The sequence below is a fragment of the Anguilla anguilla genome, chromosome 3 (genome assembly GCF_013347855.1).
Source record: "Anguilla anguilla isolate fAngAng1 chromosome 3, fAngAng1.pri, whole genome shotgun sequence".
NCBI classification, from domain to species: domain Eukaryota; kingdom Metazoa; phylum Chordata; class Actinopteri; order Anguilliformes; family Anguillidae; genus Anguilla; species Anguilla anguilla.
Window position 1 is genome coordinate 42,197,952 of NC_049203.1, and position 17,387 is coordinate 42,215,338.

A 17,387-nucleotide genomic window follows, 5' to 3' on the forward strand; every position below is an offset into this window, starting at 1 on the left:
AAAAAAGTTTAGCTGTCATTCATGTCACTAAGTCTTGAAATCCATAAGCGCATGTGCCACACTTTTCACATTCCTGTCCTAAACAAACACTGGGACTAATTACAAACGATTACTCAACTCTATACATGAACGACAGTAGGTAGTCTGCACATAAATCTGCTGTACAGTTGAAATGTACCAAGATTGGTATTATTTCATTGATTCTACTCATTGTCAGTGGTAGTCTGATCCAAGTACTCGCATCAGGGATCAGAGAATTAATGCAATTATCAAATTCTTGTGCCGTGACATGAAAACGGTGCAAAAAAAACTTAAAAGTGGTTTAAATTATTAAAGATGGCATTAGGTAGTATATTTTGAGCATAAAGTACATGCCTTTATGCTAAGCTATGAGGTGCATTTTCACTCAGTATAGAGCAAAACCTTTTCTTATTTTCGCAAGAAGCATTTCTCAGCCTTGGAAATCAGCCAAGGAAAAATAATAGCAGTGAAGCTCTTTAGATATATGTTAAAGTATTGAAGCATTTGAAATAATGATTTGGCCCAGGTCTGCCTCACATGCCCACAGCCCTGGTACTAACCCCCCGATTCTCTCCCTACGTGCCCTCCTCCCGAAGGTGAAAGGGGAACGGGTAAGTGTGGGTCAGCTCACCCCCGTCCCATCATGCCCTGCTCTCGCCCTCGCGCCTCGCTCTCATTGGCTGATCGTCTGAGCCAGACTGCTTGCTCCACATCTGCATTTGTTTAGCGCTGTGTGTTTATTCTTTTGAATAAAGGAACATGATGCTGAATTGAGGAAGGAAAAAGTGGTAATCCCTCTTTTGGGATCCGTCCTTAATGAAAGGATTAGTAGGCGTTAATTAGTGTCGTTAATTCAGCATAGGATATGTTCTGTAAAGGATACACGTGATATGTTGCTTCTGTGAGAGCGGTGATGTCTGCATGTGTCATGTAGCAGTATGTGTCATCAGCGTCATCTTCGGACACACAAGCGTTATAGGCTTGTGTTCCTGAAGCCGTAGGCAGCTGTAAAGCACACCGAGAGCTCAGTGTGATCAGAATAACGTGATCCAGTAAATGGATGTTTCAGCGCACGTCTCTTAGAACTGAAGCTGAGCTACATGGTTAAAGGTGAAATAAAGGTTACAGGTAAAAATTTTGAAAATAGAAGAGGGAGAACAGAACGAGGACGTTGACCACCATAAGGTTGAAGTAACCAGAAATTTGGACTGTTATGAAGTGCGGTGGTCAACCGTTCCTGTTCATTACCGAAAGGCCCCATTCTGTGCCGTTGCCCTGGGAAGGCAGGTCATGACAGGGCCAATCTCCATGGAAACGCATCTTTGCCTGTTGAACGTGGCTCAGTGCGTTTGTCCTTTCGCACGAATAGCGGCGCTGAGCAGCGTTAAGCGTTCAGTTTAACGCCAGGGCATTAACTTGTCTCATGATTTTCTACCTGCTGTTTGTAAAAGATAAAATCTCTCCACTGAAGTTGAATTGAAGGGAAGGGAATCTTGCTGTGTAGAATAAAATACCTCTCAGCTGGGAGAGGAATCGCAATATGTGGGTAAACCTGGCTGTGTGGGCTACCTGAGGTTTCCTGTCTGTTTCACCACACCATCGGCATTGATACAACAGTACAGACCTGCTCTGTTATTGAGACTCTGCTCCTGAATGCCATGCTAGTTCTCTACTGTGTGTGCTTAAGTCTGATTGGTGGTTTAAGATTCAAGCTAGTATGTGCAGTGACCTCTGACCTTTGACCCCGCAGGTGGATGAGTCTCAAACGGGCGAGCCAGGCTGGCTGGGTGGGGAGCTGAAGGGGAAAACCGGCTGGTTTCCCGCCAACTACGCCGAGAAGATCCCCGAAACGGAGGTCCCCGCCAGCCTGAGACCCGCGGCCGGCTCAGGATCCCTTCCCAGACCCGCCGCCAGCGTCACGCCCAGCTCTGTCGCGACCACGCCCACGCCCACGCCCACGCCCTCTCCCGCACAGACCCTGCCCGCAACCGCCACGCCCACCCCGCCGACAGGCACCACGCCCTCCCCGGCCCCACCCACCCCAGCCGCTGCGTCCACCTCATCTTCCGCTTCCAGCAACTGGGCCGACTTCAGCACCACGTGAGACCTGTCTCCCATTTAATGCCATATGACTGCCAGGGCTGAGTGAGGTCTATTCATTCAGTGCTAAGAATGCCCCTTATCTGCAAAACCGCCATCTTCAGATGGATCTGCCATATGAGAGTAATCCAGTCCTCACCCAAGATGAGCTTCTCGAAGTATGCTGCAGCTATAATGTCTTACCGCAAACATCTGCAGTCTATTAAGAACTGGCTAAATGTTAGCTAACCGTTGAACGCATTTTTTGACCTCTGTGTGACCTCTCTGTCACGTCTGCGCAGGTGGCCGTCCAGTGCAGCAGCAGAGAAGCCCGACTCAGACGGCTGGGACGCCTGGCCCACGCAGCCCTCCCTCTCCGTACCCAGCGCAGGACAGCTCCGCCAGCGCTCCGCCTTCACCCCCGCCACTCTCACTGGCTCCTCCCCCTCACCTGTCCTTGGACAGGTACAGTTCATGGAGAGTGAGAGAATAAGAGCCTGAGTAACTGCATGAGTGTTCAATTTATGTTTGTTAAATAACGATATTTATGTCTCCCTCTCTCTCTCTTCACTCTCTTTCCTTCTGTTCTTCCTCTCTCTCTCCCTCCCTCTCCCCCTCTCTCAGGGGGAGAAGGTGGAGGGTCTCCAGGCCCAGGCTCTGTACCCGTGGAGGGCTAAGAAGGATAACCACCTGAACTTCAATAAGAGTGATATAATCACTGTGCTGGAGCAGCAGGACATGTGGTGGTTTGGGGAGGTGCAGGGCCTGAGGGGCTGGTTCCCCAAATCCTACGTCAAGCTCATCTCCGGCCCTGTGCGCAAGTCCCTCAGGTGAGGAGAGCCAACCGGTTTTCGTCTGTACAGGCTACAGAGATTTCTTTAGCCATTATCAGTCTGCTTTACTGCAAACATGCATTCATCAACTAAGCCTTTTTGTCTCTCTCTCTCTCTCTCTCTCTCTCTCTCTCTCTCTCTCTCTTTCTCTCTAGCATTGAGTCAGGTTCATCAGACAGCCCCCCCAGTGTGAAGAGGCCTACCCCCTCCCCCAGCAAACCCCTGGAACCCGGGGAAGGTGAGACGTCGACCCAATCAACAGGCTCCACCAGCAAATCATCATCGATTCCATCGACCTGCCAAACACCCATCTCCCAATCGCAGTTCCGTATTTGCTGATAGTAAATAAATAGCCGACGGAGTGCATTTTGTGTGTTCTTAGCGATGTAGTATGAAGTTATGTGCATTACGAAAACGCATCTGGTGTGCTTTCCCAGAGTTCACTGCGATGTACACGTACGAGAGCAGCGAGCAGGGCGACCTGACGTTCCAGCAGGGGGACGTGATCACGGTGCTGAAGAAGGAGGGGGACTGGTGGACCGGGGCAGTGGGGGGCAGGACCGGGGTGTTCCCCTCAAACTACGTCAAACCCCGGGACTCCGAGGTGAGAGCGGTCCCGTCAGCGGAACCGGAGTTACATTTCTCATTTCGCGCCGGTGTGTCTAAATGTAGGTTTGCGCACGCTGGACGCATTGACGGAGTGTAGCACAGTGGGTAAGGAACTAGACTTGTAACCGAAAGGTTGCCGGTTCGATTCCCGGGTAGGACACTGCCGTTGTATCCCTTGAGCAAGGTACTTAACCGAAATTGCTTCAATATATATCCAGCTGTATAAATGGATACAATGTAAAATGCTATGTAAAAAAGTTGTGTAAGTCGCTCTGGATAAGAGCGTCTGCTAAATGCCTGTAATGTAATGTAATTGACGCATGGGCGTGAAAGTGGAGGAAAACTAGCCTTGCAAACAAATGGCTTTGTTCCACTTTGGCGCAGCGAATGATCAAGTCTCACAGCCTGTTGTATCCCTGTTTTGTTAACCCTGCCATCACTAGGGAGCATGTCCTCATGCTGAGAGCGAAAGTCGCACAGAGCGAACTTGTTGGGATTTTTAGTGCAGATACTAACCCCTCGCCCTAACCCATTGGTAGATTCAATCCAGGTCAGTGGTTCCCAGACTTTCTGATCCTGTGACCCAGTTAATAAGTGAATGCACCCTTTATTAAAAACTTCGAAATAGTCAAGTATGGAATTTCTTATTTTTAAGTATATGTCAAAACAGCTGCTTGTGCACAGAGAATACAGCAATGTTTAATTTAACTGGTGTGAATGTCTGTGGGAAGTGTTTTCTGTATCATAATTTTTAATTTTTAATTTTATTTGCAACTGCTGCTCCATGTTGTAGGCTACTGACAGGCTGGTAGGGCTGTTCTGATGATCAGATCATTCTCATGCTCAAACAACGTGGTCTTTTCAGTTTCCTTCTCCAGTGACACAAACTGCACGTTAGAAGTCTAGCTTTAGGGTGCAGATCTGAGCCCTGTTCTCTCTCATGCCCCAGGCTCTGGGACCTGCTGGGAAGACGGGGAGTCTGGGAAAGAAGCCAGGTGAGTGGGCGGTGTCTTAGTTGCAGAAGAGCAATGTCAGAGAGTGCGGGAATGCTCTGGCCAGCAGAAGGGTCTTCCTCTCTGTGCTGGATTTCACTGTGAATAAACGTCATCCAGTTCTGTGCTTGGAGTAACTGAGGGGGAAAAAACCATGGACTGCATTAGGGGTGCTTTTTTGACCTCCTGTCATCCCACACTCCCTCCCGCAGAGATCGCCCAGGTGATCGCCCCGTACACCGCCACGGGGGCGGAGCAGCTCACCCTGGCGCCCGGCCAGCTCATCCTCATCAGGAAGAAGAACCCAGGTGGCTGGTGGGAAGGGGAGCTGCAGGTAAGGCACGCCCATGTTGACGCTCCTCTCTCTCACCTGTTCCCGTTCTGCTGACTCCCTGATTCCCTCGCTGACCCCTCCTCTGCATCCCCCCATCAGGCCCGGGGTAAGAGACGACAGATTGGCTGGTTCCCAGCCAATTACGTGAAGCTGCTGAGTCCCAGCACCAGTAAGACCACACCCACCGAGACTATGCCTCCGAAATTGCCAGCGCCCAATGCAGGTACAGAATTTGTTGCATTCTTACAGATAACGTGTCCATACGTACTTCTATACCTGTACCTGTGCTGTTACGTCACATATACACACACCTTTACCTGTACTGCAAGCAGCCACATATACACATACCTGTACCTGTGCTGTTAACAGTCAAGTGTTGCATGACGAAGATGACAAATTTTCAACGGAAAACAGTGCGGCACGACACTTTTTTTGAGTGTCGCGTGCCTCTAGAATTTTGTTTTGCAGAACTTCATACTCTGTCACACAGTGCTGATAGGACAGCCAGATGGAACACTGAAATTTATTGTCATTGATACGTGTTATTTCACCGAGTGCTGCCATATTTTCAGAAATGTAACGTTAAACTGTCAAACAAACTGGCAGGAGTTTGGCATATTGTTACCATGGAGACAATAGAACCCTCATCAGCAAGGGTCGTGCGACAAAGTATAAATCAGGCTGTAGCAGTCACATATACACACACCTGTATCTGCATTGTTAACACACGTATATACACACCTGTATCTGTATTGTTAACACTCACATATACACACACCTGTATCTGTATTGTTAACGCTCACATATTCACACACCTGCACCTGTTATGTGAAGCCACATGTACACACACCTGTACTCATGTACGTGTGCTGCATACATTAGCATTCACACACCTGTACACCTGCATTGAGTGTGACTGTATTAATGACAAACACATGACTGATCTGAGTAATGAAGTATATTGAGGTGTAGCATGGGGTACACACAGCCAGTGGAGTGTTGAGATGCAGTGGAAGGGTAAACCAGTGGGATCCTGCTCATCAGGCTCACCAGTGCAGGCTGAAGCATTGGTTTTGTCCAGTAAAACTTTCTGAGAAGGACAGGCTGTGTAACTCTCTGGGGCCCTCTCTTATTTGAATGATTGCTTCTGGAGTACAGTGTGAAAACAGCAGCAGAAGTACTGTTTTACTACACGCTGTTTCACAATGGCCTAGTCATGAATGCAGCTAAGCCTTTTGGAATAAATCTCTCTCTCTCTCTCTGTCACTCTTCCTACTCTCTCTCTCTCCAGTGTGTCAGGTGATTGGCATGTACGACTATATTGCACAGAATGATGACGAGCTCCCCTTCGGGAAGGGCCAGATCATCAATGTGCTGAGCAAGGAGGACCCTGATTGGTGGAAAGGGGAGCTGAATGGCACAGTGGGCCTCTTCCCCTCCAATTACGTCAAACTGACCACCGACACCGACCCCAGCCAGCAATGTAAGTGACACCATTTACACTACACACCTTAAGAGCCAGCACCCTGGCCAGTTTGATGATCCTCCAAAACAATAATGAAATGTAAATATATATTATAATCTTTCTCTGTTGATCTGTGTACATTGTTCCTTACAACACACTGTCGTTCCTTTGCTGTTAGATCCCGCTCCGCCCAGCCCCTTCCCCTCCTTGTAGCATAGCTCTTTGTCATCTGTGTGTGTGTGTGTGTGTGTGTGTGTGTGTGTGTGTATGAACAGTTTTTTTGGTTTTTCCTAGTTTGTGTGCTTGCACATTGCTTTTTTTGAGTGTTGTGGTGTGGGTGAAGGGGTGAGAGAAATTGGTTTTGTATTTATGTTTTTTTTGTTTCATTTAGTTTTTTTGCTTATGTGCTGTGTTTTCCTCCTCTCTCTAGGAATCATATGTTGCCCATATCCCACTCAACCTTGAAAGTCCTCAAAGAGACCCACTATCCCCTATACTCTGCCCCGAGGGATGATGGGAGATGCAGACCCTGATCATGTGACTCCTGCATGATTGGCAGCTGGCCCTCTGGCTAGAAGAACACACTGCAGAGTAGTTATGACCTCATTTTTAAAGCATAGATGCACGCAAGACCAACTACAACAAAAAACACCGCCTCTTTCAATTTCCAACAGCAATGATTTAAATTAATTTCATGAATTTGATATCCTTGGACTGAAAAATATTATTTAAAAAAAAAAAAAGAAACTGAAAAATGACTAGTAATAATACTTGCCAGATATTGTGGATAGTGGGTCTTTTTGTGGCTTTCTGTTAAAGTAATATCAGTCTTCTTTGTATGTTGTTGTCAGTGTTGTTGGTTTTAAAAACCGTCTTTGATTTATGTCGAACAACAACTAAAGAAAGGACGGCTTAGTCAAATGGACGTTACCCTCCACCCTACCCTATTAACATTACCCCCTCCCAGCACCCCCATTACAACCAACAGCTTCACAGAAAGACCCACTATCAGCCAACAAACACTCCTTGTGGTTACACTGTTCACAACACACCTCGCCCAGAGGTCTCGCCTGGAAAGATTTTGCTTGTCACAACCGACCTGTCACACTGGTGAGTCGAGGAGTTCAAAGGTCACGTGCCTCAGAGGGTAAAGGTCCAACCCTTTTGCAGGGGTGGGGAGATGGGAGGGGAGCCAGAGTGAAGTAGGCTTGTCTGGTGCTGCCCATAGACAAATTGCGGGCGGGGCAGAACTCCTCCACTTGTCCAATCACGTTTCCCTCTGCTCTTTTGTTTGTTGTTATGCCAAACATTCTTTTTTTAATTATTTTTGTTCTGTTTGTGCTCTTGCTGTTCTCATAATTTTGTTGCGCTTTTGTGACGGAGTAAAGATTGGTGTTTTAAACCAAACAATTCTTTACCACCACAAATGGAGAAGGACGGTTGATAAGAGCAAGTGGGTTCAGTGCTCTGTTCTTTATGTGCACTTATACGTGTAAGTACATCCTGAAGAGGTGGAGTAGTTCTGTTTTAAATCACTTTATTTTGATGACTTCAACTAGTTTACATGTTTTTATCACATCCTTTTTTTTTCTTTCAAATTTAAAAAAATATCTTTGAATCTCAACATCTGAGTCTATAGAGTTGGATGGCTCTATATCCCAAGTCACTCTTCAGTGGCCTAGTCTATTTTTATAAACAAATAAATTTGTAATAGATAGTGTTTTTTTAATATCTGATATTTAGTGTTTTAAATTTTTCCCCTCCACTGAAAAAGAACAACAGTTTTAAAAGACAGTTGCCATATTTTACGTAAGACCTAATTGTGAAATTATTCACATTAACACCACACCCATTTTGGCTGTAGATAAGCTCTCTTGTCTTGGGATCCTTTTCCTGTTCTGTGGTGGGGAAATTACTTTTTAAAGGAACAGAAAAAAACCAGTCTTTTCAAAGACGGCGAATGTACTTAACACGAGCAGAACTGTGTCCGCCATGCAGGTGCAGCGTTCAGACAGCCGAAAGATGTGTGCAGTTACTAGTAAGCTATAGGGAGCATCCTGCCCAAGTTCTGGCTGTCACAAAGCTTCCTCACACCAGGTCTGCTATTGCGCTCCTCATACAGTTAAAGCATGCCCTTCATTTAAGAAATATATAGCATTATACTGGCACCATATTGCATTTATTTTTATTTTTTTCTTTCTCGCGTAACAGTATTGTCATTTTATTGTAACTCTGTCATGATAATTGAACTTCCTGTGTACAGCTACAAGTTTAAAATTTGTTTTTAATTTTTGCTTCTCGTTCCCAAATTGGTTCCACTGTTGTGACAGTATTCAGTCTTTGCTGCTCTGTGATCGATTGGTTGGGCTTACCATAATTTCTTGAGACCTCCAAGACAAGACAACGCAACTTGGAGGCATTTTGTACAATGACCACCCTGGGTTTGAGAAACACAAAAAATCCAGATGAAATGTGTCATATATATAAATATATATATATTGTATCTGAATAAACTTGTGTATTTTCTCCACTTTTACAGTGCACACAAGCAATCGAAAAAGGAACAAATTCAAACAAATAAATCCCATTCCGTTTGCACTTGGTTACTGAAGCATTTTGTCAAAAATGAATGTAAAAAAAAAACGATATATCAAAACAATCCATAGCTTTAACAAATCTGTAACACTCTCTTTATAGAAAATGACATGTATAAAATACCTATTAAAAGGCTCAATGGCAATGGTAGACTTAGCGTGTTTGCTTTTCTTCGGGTGGTTAAGCGCGAGGTTGTATCCCCAAACCGGAAACGCACTCATCCTGGAGTCTGCCAGTTGGCAGTGTGTGTCTGCTCTGAAGTTAAGATTACTCAAAAGGACAAATGGAGGAGATTGGTAGCTATAGATGTATACTGTACAGTGAGCTCCATATTGCTTGGGACAAAGACATTTTGTCTTGATTTGGCTCTATACTCCACAGTTTTCGATTTGTAATCAAACAGTTTACATGTGGTTAAAGTGCAGTTGCTCCGCTTTTATTTGAAGGGATTATACATTTTTATACATTTTGGTTTCACTTTATAGACATTACTGTACTTTTTATACATAGTCTGCCCATGTCTTTTTCTGCTCATACTGTATTAATCCCCAGTGGGTAAATTAGTTTTTCCTCAAACATTAATTTGGAGAGACTGTAACATCAAAACAAAATCAGTATAATAACAGTGCACAAAAAACCCCAGTAAACACACCGGCATAAAGAAATTACAGTGCTGCAGCATACACGAGCATAATAACTGCTGAGCATTAGATTTGATCACCAGGCCCCTGTAGCTGGTGGGAAAGGGAAGGTTATCTTGAATCATTAGCCATGTGCATAGCGCCCAATATAAATGACTGCCTAAACCTCTCTGTGTGGAGGAGCAACCACTAAGGGTGTTGATCTCTATCATTAGTATTGGGTGCAGAGAAATTTGGTGTTGTCACTGGTAAAAGTTGCAAGCAAGCAGTTTTGCAACTGAGCTGTATGTGGCATGTAGCTAGCAGGCCAGTACATATTTTATGGGTGCCACAGACTGGCTCATCCAGTTAAAGCTTGTTCCAGTGTTTGTGTGTTTGTGGATGGGACCCGTGGTTTATCGCCCAATACTGACCACACCAGTGGCCCGTATGGCCAGCAGCCCTGGAGGGAGGGACATAAAGGCATTGCCAAAGCGCAGGGAGGGGTTCGTTTGACAGGTCTCGTCTCAGACCAGTGACTCCTCTGATTGATCAGAGACCTGCAGTCTGCCAGCGGAGTAGGAAATGCTCTCCTCTGATGCATTAACCGCACAGCTGAGCTGTTATACTGCATACTGGGGGAAAAGTGGTGGCTGGCAGAGCTGGCTTTGGTGGAGAGCTGCCCGCTGGTCTCCAGAATGTTCCAGGGTTGGTTCCCAGGGAGGGCTCTGCTGTTGCATACCTGTGAGAGGTGCATATCCCACAATTTTTATGTGTGTATCCTGCCGTGCGGATTGGATAATCTGCACAGCGTTAGCTGCCGTTGACTCAATTTTGAAAGGTAAGAGGTTGCTACTGACACATTCATATGTCAGCTCCTACATGGGTGTGATTTTATTTTTGTTCAAATGAAATTTCACAGCTTTGTTCTAGGACACATCTGCAAACAAAATGCCCTCCCAATGAAACATTGACTCCTATGCATCATCTCCACAATGATTTTTACACAGATACCTACTTTTCCCTCATAAATGTTCATAACCACATTGGGCTTGTGCTTGTGGTTGGTCATGTGAACTGCATTCACCAATCAGAGCCAATGGCATCAGGTGTTTACTGGAAGAACAATTAAAGGCCAGTAATGACCTTTAATTAAAACGGCACAATGGTATTGTTGGTATAGCAGTACTACTAAGGCTGAATTACACCCAAATTAGCATTAGCAGAGGGCTATGTAGCCCTGGGTAATGGGGAATTGTGTTCCTTCACCTGCAGCAGTTCAGAACAGATTCAATGACCTCTGTCTCAGCTAGATGGACTGGTGATTAGGGTAATGCATCAGGCCGACTTGCATACAGTGACACCTGTTCACATCAGGGCTCTAACAGGACCAGGCCAATGAATACTGGACTGAAGCTAAATAGTGTGACCAGAACTATAAACCACACCCCCCTTCCTGATCCTGCTGGTTATAGTGCAGACATAATACATCATCTGCAATATGGGATATGCACCTCTCACAGGAGTACAACAGCAGAGCCGGGGGGGCGACATAGCTCAGGAGGTAAGAGCGGTTGTCTGGCAGTTGGAGGGTTTCCGGTTCGATCCCCCGCCCTGGGCGTGTCGAAGTGTCCCTGAGCAAGACACCTAACCCATAATTGCTCCCAACGAGCTGATTGGTACCTTGCACGGCAGCCTTTCACTGTTGGTGTGTGTGGGTGAATGAGAGGCATCCGTTGTAAAGTGCTTTGGATAAAAGCGCTGTATAAATACAGTCCATTTATCATTTACCATGTAGTGGTCAATGAGTTTGAAATTGAAGAGATAGTACTCTTACCTTGAATCTCTTCATTGTCCTCAACCCATTTTTATGTGTTTTGTAGAATAAAAATGAATTTATCTGAATAATTAATTAGCAAGTAACCACCTTCTTTGTCTCACATTGTCTCCTTTTCACATTATAAAATGCAAATAAGGAACTTGATTCAGACATATTTATTTAAATATTACAAAGACTAAATTTACCTTAAAGAGGAGAATCTCTTGTTAATTATATACAGAACCAGCTTTGCATCATTCAATAAAGGCTAGCAGATGAAGTTCAGACTGCAGTACACATACACATTTAAAATGTAGTCAACACATTAATCAATATTTGGACAGAAGACCTGAACTTGAAAAGAGAAAAAAAGTGTACAATTATTCACAACTGTTCAAATAATTTTCTGATTTAAGAACATGCTGCCCAAGTTTAGGATATAAAGAATAATCTGTATCAACCATTTATTGCACACAATTTTAGAGCATCAAAATGGTTGATGCTGATTATTCAGTGAATGGATCTGATTAATAATCAAGGAAATAAAAGGGTTGAGGGTAATGGCTGGTTTTGAGCGAATAATCTTGCACAGGGTATTCTATGATTGATAGCTGAATGAATTGTAGTCCTGGTGAGATTTTTATGTTTTGTTTGAGTTAGCAGGCATCCCCTGTTGGGAGGAAGGGCAGCCGAGCCTAGGATTAGCTCTGTGAAGTCAGGGTCGTAGGAGTACGACCACACTCCTGTACAGTGTGGTGACCAGCTGAAGATTTTGTGACTCCAGCCGCAATAGGCAATGTATGACATTGTCAGGGCCCTTGTTTTTGTATTTTTTAAAAATGATTATGTCATGCTATTGATACAGTTCTACCTTATTTCAACAACAACAATAACCTGTTGTCCATTTATCAGAGTTTGTGTGAGTGAGAGGGAGAGAGGGGGAGAGGGAGTAAGAGATAAGAGCTGACCCAGGGTGTGTGTGAGAGAAAGAGAGGGTTAGAGGGAGAGAGGAAGGAAGAGAGAAGAACTGACCTAGGGTGTGTGTGTGAGAGAGAGAAGTGGGGGGGGGGGGAGAGGAAGAGGGAGGAGAGAAGAGCTAACCCAAGCTGTTGTCCTGTTCTCAGGGTGTTCTGACCTGCACCTGCTGGACATGCTGACCCCCATGGAGCGGAAGAGGCAGGGCTACACCCATGAGCTCATCGTCACTGAAGAGAACTACGTCAACGACCTGCAGCTGGTTACTGAGGTACAGCCTAAGGTGCATGCATTCATCCACACATGCATACCTACAAACACCCTGACAGACAGCCTGCAGCTGGTCACCAAGGTGCAATTTGCAACTGTGAAGTCTTCCCAGAAAGAATGTGTCCGAACTCTGGCTGAGAAAGCCAAGATTTGCACACCCTCAGCAACAATTAAACAATGTTGATTAAATGTGTGAGCAAATGCTTAAAAAAAGTTTCTGTTGTGTCAAGGTTTTCCAGAAGCCACTGCTGGAGTCAGAGCTGCTGACGGAGAAGGAGGTGGCTATGATCTTCGTCAACTGGAAGGAGCTAATCATGTGCAACATCAAGCTGCTTAAGTACGCCCCCTACTGGCCCTCCCCTCACAACACCACCAATCCTTTAGTTCTTCTGTGGAATCCATTTGCTCAGCTGATTAGAACAGAGAAATGCCTTGGTGTGAAAGTGAAATTATGTGGATGAATTAGTATAGTTAAATGAGTTTGAGTGCAAGGCTGCTTCTAAAAACAGAAATGCTATCAGATTTGCTTCTTGGTGCGCATAAAGGGGGAGAGGAGGGGAATTTCATAATTGGGTTTACTATGTTGTTTCAATGAATCTGGATGATGATGAATTTGTACGGCGAGTCAAGAATGAAAATCACACCCCTGTGTTCTACACTGCCTTTCCCAGTCCCCCCTCAACTGACCCCCTCCCGCCTCAGCACAACCTTCCTCATCAATTCACCCTCCCCCTCATCTCACCTCCACCCACCACTTATGTCTTCTCCCTCTCTCTGTCTGTCTTCTCTCTACCTGCCCCTATCTTCATTTTCTCCCTTCTTTTCTCTTGCCCCTCTCCTTTTCTCCCTTTCCCCCTTCCTATATGTCCCTACCATCTACCCCACTCAAGGTTGCAGAACAAAGAGATCTGACTGGTGTGATGTTTTAAGATTGATTAGTGGTATGATGGAGCTGTTCCATTTGCTGCCCTGTAGGCTAGTGCCATGGTTTTAAACTCATTGCGAGCTGTAACAAGGAACCAGCAGACCTGGGTCAAATATGCATTTACTTTTTCAAATACTTTTCTACGCTTTACTGATCGTGTCTGTTGTATTGGAACCAATGAAATACTCTCAAAAACTGCTAAGCCCACCTTCTGGTTATATTGGTAGCCTCAATTACACCAGGCAAGATCAATAGAGCAAAGAAAAGTATTTGAATCCAAAACAAATACATATTTGACCCAGGTCTGTTAGCCAGTGAAGTAAGATGAGGAGGGGTGACATATGCATGCTTGGGAAGATTGAAGACAAGTAGTGCAGCTGCATTCTGTATTACTGTAGCTGCAGTGGTGTTGCAAACAGGGAAACCTCACCTGTGAGTCAGGAATTGCAATAGTCTAGGAATCTAAGTACCAGGACCTGCACTAGGAGCTGTATAGTGTAGGTAGTGAGGAAGGTGAGGATTCTTTGGATGTTCTATAGACAGAATAATTACCTGCCTGACTCAATGCCAAGAGATAGTCACCTAGGGATATCCAAGGCTTCTCTCCTTCTGTCTCTCATTCTCTCCCTTCGCCCTCCATCCATCTCTCTTTGGCCTCTCATTTGCTCTCTCTTGCTATCTCAGGGCACTGCGTGTGAGGAAGAAGATGTCGGGTGAGCGGATGCCAGTGAAGATGATTGGTGACATCCTGACTGCGCAGCTGCCGCACATGCAGCCGTATATCCGCTTCTGCAGCTGCCAGCTCAACGGCGCCACCCTCATTCAGCACAAGACAGACGAGCTACCTGACTTCAAGGACTTTGTCAAGGTAACGGCCTGGGGGAGAGGCCTGGCATGTCAGTTTATGCAATGAGCTAAACCTGGGTCCCATGCCCTTTGAAAATCTTTTTATTTTGTTGTAGTTTTTTTGGCGACACATTGAAAAGCTTTGAATTGTCTTTTTACATTATTTATGCCCTATGAAAATGAGAGTTGAAAGAGCTGATCCTGGAACATCAAAGCCTTTTTAAATTGCTTAATTCATGGCCTGCAACACTCATGATACCTGTGTACATATATGAGTGTGGGTATATGTGTGTGTGTGTGCGTGTGTGTGTGTGTGATCGTGCATGTGTGTGTACACGTGTCTGCATTTCTGTTTGTGTGCGCACGTGTGTATGTGTGAGCACGTGTGTGTGTGTGTCTACATTTGTGTATGTGTACATGTGTGTGCATACTTTACGTGTGTGTATGCGTGTGTGTGTATAGGGAGTATGGTGTGGATTATGTATATTGTATGTGTGTGTGTGTGTGTGTGTGTGTGTGTGTGTGTGTGCATAAGGACTGTGTGTGTAGATTGTGCATATTGTATGTGTGTGTATTAAGTGCTGTGTTACTCTCTTTCTCTGTTTCAGAGGCTGGCGATGGACCCGCGCTGTAAGGGCATGCCTCTCTCCAGCTTCCTGCTCAAACCCATGCAGAGAGTCACCCGATATCCACTCATCATAAAGAACGTACGCACCACACACACACACACACACACACACTCACACCACACATACAATCAAATGTTGATATTGATTGTGTGTTTCTGTGCAAAGGGAAAAGGGATAAACACAGACAAAACAAGGCACTTCAAAGCTTACAGTTTGTAAATACTATGGGTTCCTCTGGAGGTCATTTGAATTAGAAGCGATGAAAGGGGCATCAAGTATGAATGAGGATGTAAAAAAAAAAAAATCTCGAATATTCCCAAATATCAGTGAATGAGTGAGTGCGTGTGTGTGTGTGTGTGTGTCTAAGCAGAGAGCAAAAGGATAAAAAACACAAACACAGACAAAACTGGCCACTGCAAAGCTTACAGTTTGTAAATACTGTAGGGTCAATCAGAGGCTGTATGATTTGAAAGCTATTAAAGGGTCACCATGTGTAAAGGGATATGTTTGTAATACGTGGAAAGAGAGAATTTTGGTTCTGAATGAAATTAGATCGTTGTATTTTCCCCAAATATGCAGAGAGAGCGAAATAGTGTGTATGTATATGTGTATGAGTGTGTGTGTGTTCATTTGCAGGCACGTTTGTATGTCTGTGTGAGTGTGTAGGAATTGTATTTGGTTGTTATTCTAAGAATCGCAATTGAAATCTCAAACACTCAACAGGTTGTGTGTATATGCGCACACATGCGCATGTGTGCGTGTCCACGCACATTAGGGTTGTCACAGTAAGGAAAAATGCTTACACGCAATAATTCGTACACACACACACACACACATAAGACGGGACAAAAATTGGGGGTGAAATCCTTAGAGGGAACATCGTGGCTGAGGGAACATAGGTACGCTCCCTTGCAGGAGCTCTGGTCTCGTGCAGCTGGTTTCATTCAAATGCTAGCTGCTAACAATAAAGTAAAATGAAAGCTAATGCAAGTGGCCAGTATCGAAGTTGGCTAACTTTTTGGGACTCACAGCCTTAGAATTTCTAAAATCTTGGCTATGGCCCTGTCCACATATGCACACTCCCAATACACACCACACACAAACACACACTATACACTCACATATACATCATAAAGAATATCTTTATACCCACACATGTCAAGAACTCTTGAGGTTCGAGTGTTATATCTGGGTCTAATTAGCATTTATCAGTTAATACAGTACGTTACATAAGAATACATAAACTATTGTGTACAGATAGCACTGTAGATCATCACATAATATGGCAGATTATATGTTACTTGCATTTCATAGGCAAAACACTGTTAAGATTCTGTTAAAATGTAAGTTAAACCCACTGTAGCCTCTCATTTTTAAAAAATAGTTTTCAACACATTTAAGGACAATTTGTCTCTAAATATATGTGTAGACCAAATGTGTGTTCCCTGTTGGCACATCTCAGATCCTGGAGAACACTCCAGAAAGCCACCCGGACCACAGCCACCTGAAGCAGGCCCTGGAGAAGGCAGAGGAGTTGTGCTCACAGGTCAATGAGGGTGTGAGGGAGAAGGAGAACTCAGACCGGCTAGAGTGGATCCAGGCCCATGTACAGTGTGAAGGGCTGTCTGAGGTACAGTATACTTGTAACACACTATGCATGCACACACGCACACGCACACGCATACATGCACACAGACACGCACAAGCCCTTACAGTGAAAACTGGAATATATTAACAGAAACATCTAGTGTCCACTAGATGGTGGTGTTGTCAGTTGTGTGTTATAAATAGTTATTTGGTCCGGGTTCTGCAACCCTGGTTCTGAAGGGCCACAAGCCCCGCTGTTTCTGTTTTCATCCTAAAATCAGCACCCAGTTCAGACTGAAGCACCCAGGTGAAGTGAGTCAACTATCAACTGTTCTAACTGATTAATTAAGTGCAGAGTAACAATAAAACCCAGCAGAGCCTGTGGCTCTCTAGGACCTGAGGTGCAGACCTTTGAATTAGGTAGATTGGATATTGAAACTATCCTCTCCTTGCTCTCTCATCACTCGCCCTCTGTCCCTCGCACCATCTCTCTCTCTCTCCCCCTCTCTCTGTTTCTCCCTCCCAAAGCAACTGGTGTTCAACTCTGTGACCAACTGCCTGGGCCCACGCAAGTTTCTGCACAGCGGCAAGCTATACAAGGCCAAGAGCAACAAGGAGCTGTACGGCTTGCTGTTCAATGACTTCCTGCTGCTGACGCAGATCATCAAGCCCTTGGGCTATTCTGGCTCTGAGAAGGTCTTCAGCCCCAAGTCCCACCTGCAATACCGCATGTACAAGACTGTGAGTGACATGCCTGCGAGGGGGTGTGGTCAGGCCCAGGAGGGGTG

General features: G+C 45.0%; 1 protein-coding gene across 5 annotated transcripts in view; it reads left to right on the top strand.

The window, feature by feature from the left end:
- Window positions 1-17,387, top strand: part of itsn1 (intersectin 1 (SH3 domain protein)) — a 63,688-nt gene that overhangs the window by 41,345 nt on the left and 4,956 nt on the right. For 4 of the 5 annotated variants that reach the window (XM_035409481.1, XM_035409482.1, XM_035409479.1 and 1 more), the window contains exons 20-35: window positions 618-632; window positions 1,772-2,121; window positions 2,403-2,565; window positions 2,725-2,930; window positions 3,089-3,171; window positions 3,371-3,537; window positions 4,492-4,537; window positions 4,747-4,868; window positions 4,968-5,091; window positions 6,160-6,351; window positions 12,492-12,613; window positions 12,843-12,949; window positions 14,222-14,405; window positions 14,992-15,090; window positions 16,475-16,642; window positions 17,128-17,340. In XM_035409481.1, the coding sequence (XP_035265372.1) occupies window positions 618-632; window positions 1,772-2,121; window positions 2,403-2,565; window positions 2,725-2,930; window positions 3,089-3,171; window positions 3,371-3,537; window positions 4,492-4,537; window positions 4,747-4,868; window positions 4,968-5,091; window positions 6,160-6,351; window positions 12,492-12,613; window positions 12,843-12,949; window positions 14,222-14,405; window positions 14,992-15,090; window positions 16,475-16,642; window positions 17,128-17,340 (2,361 nt within the window). The remainder of the gene's footprint in view (window positions 1-617; window positions 633-1,771; window positions 2,122-2,402; window positions 2,566-2,724; window positions 2,931-3,088; window positions 3,172-3,370; window positions 3,538-4,491; window positions 4,538-4,746; window positions 4,869-4,967; window positions 5,092-6,159; window positions 6,352-12,491; window positions 12,614-12,842; window positions 12,950-14,221; window positions 14,406-14,991; window positions 15,091-16,474; window positions 16,643-17,127; window positions 17,341-17,387) is intronic. The other variant, XM_035409480.1, reaches the window with a different exon arrangement.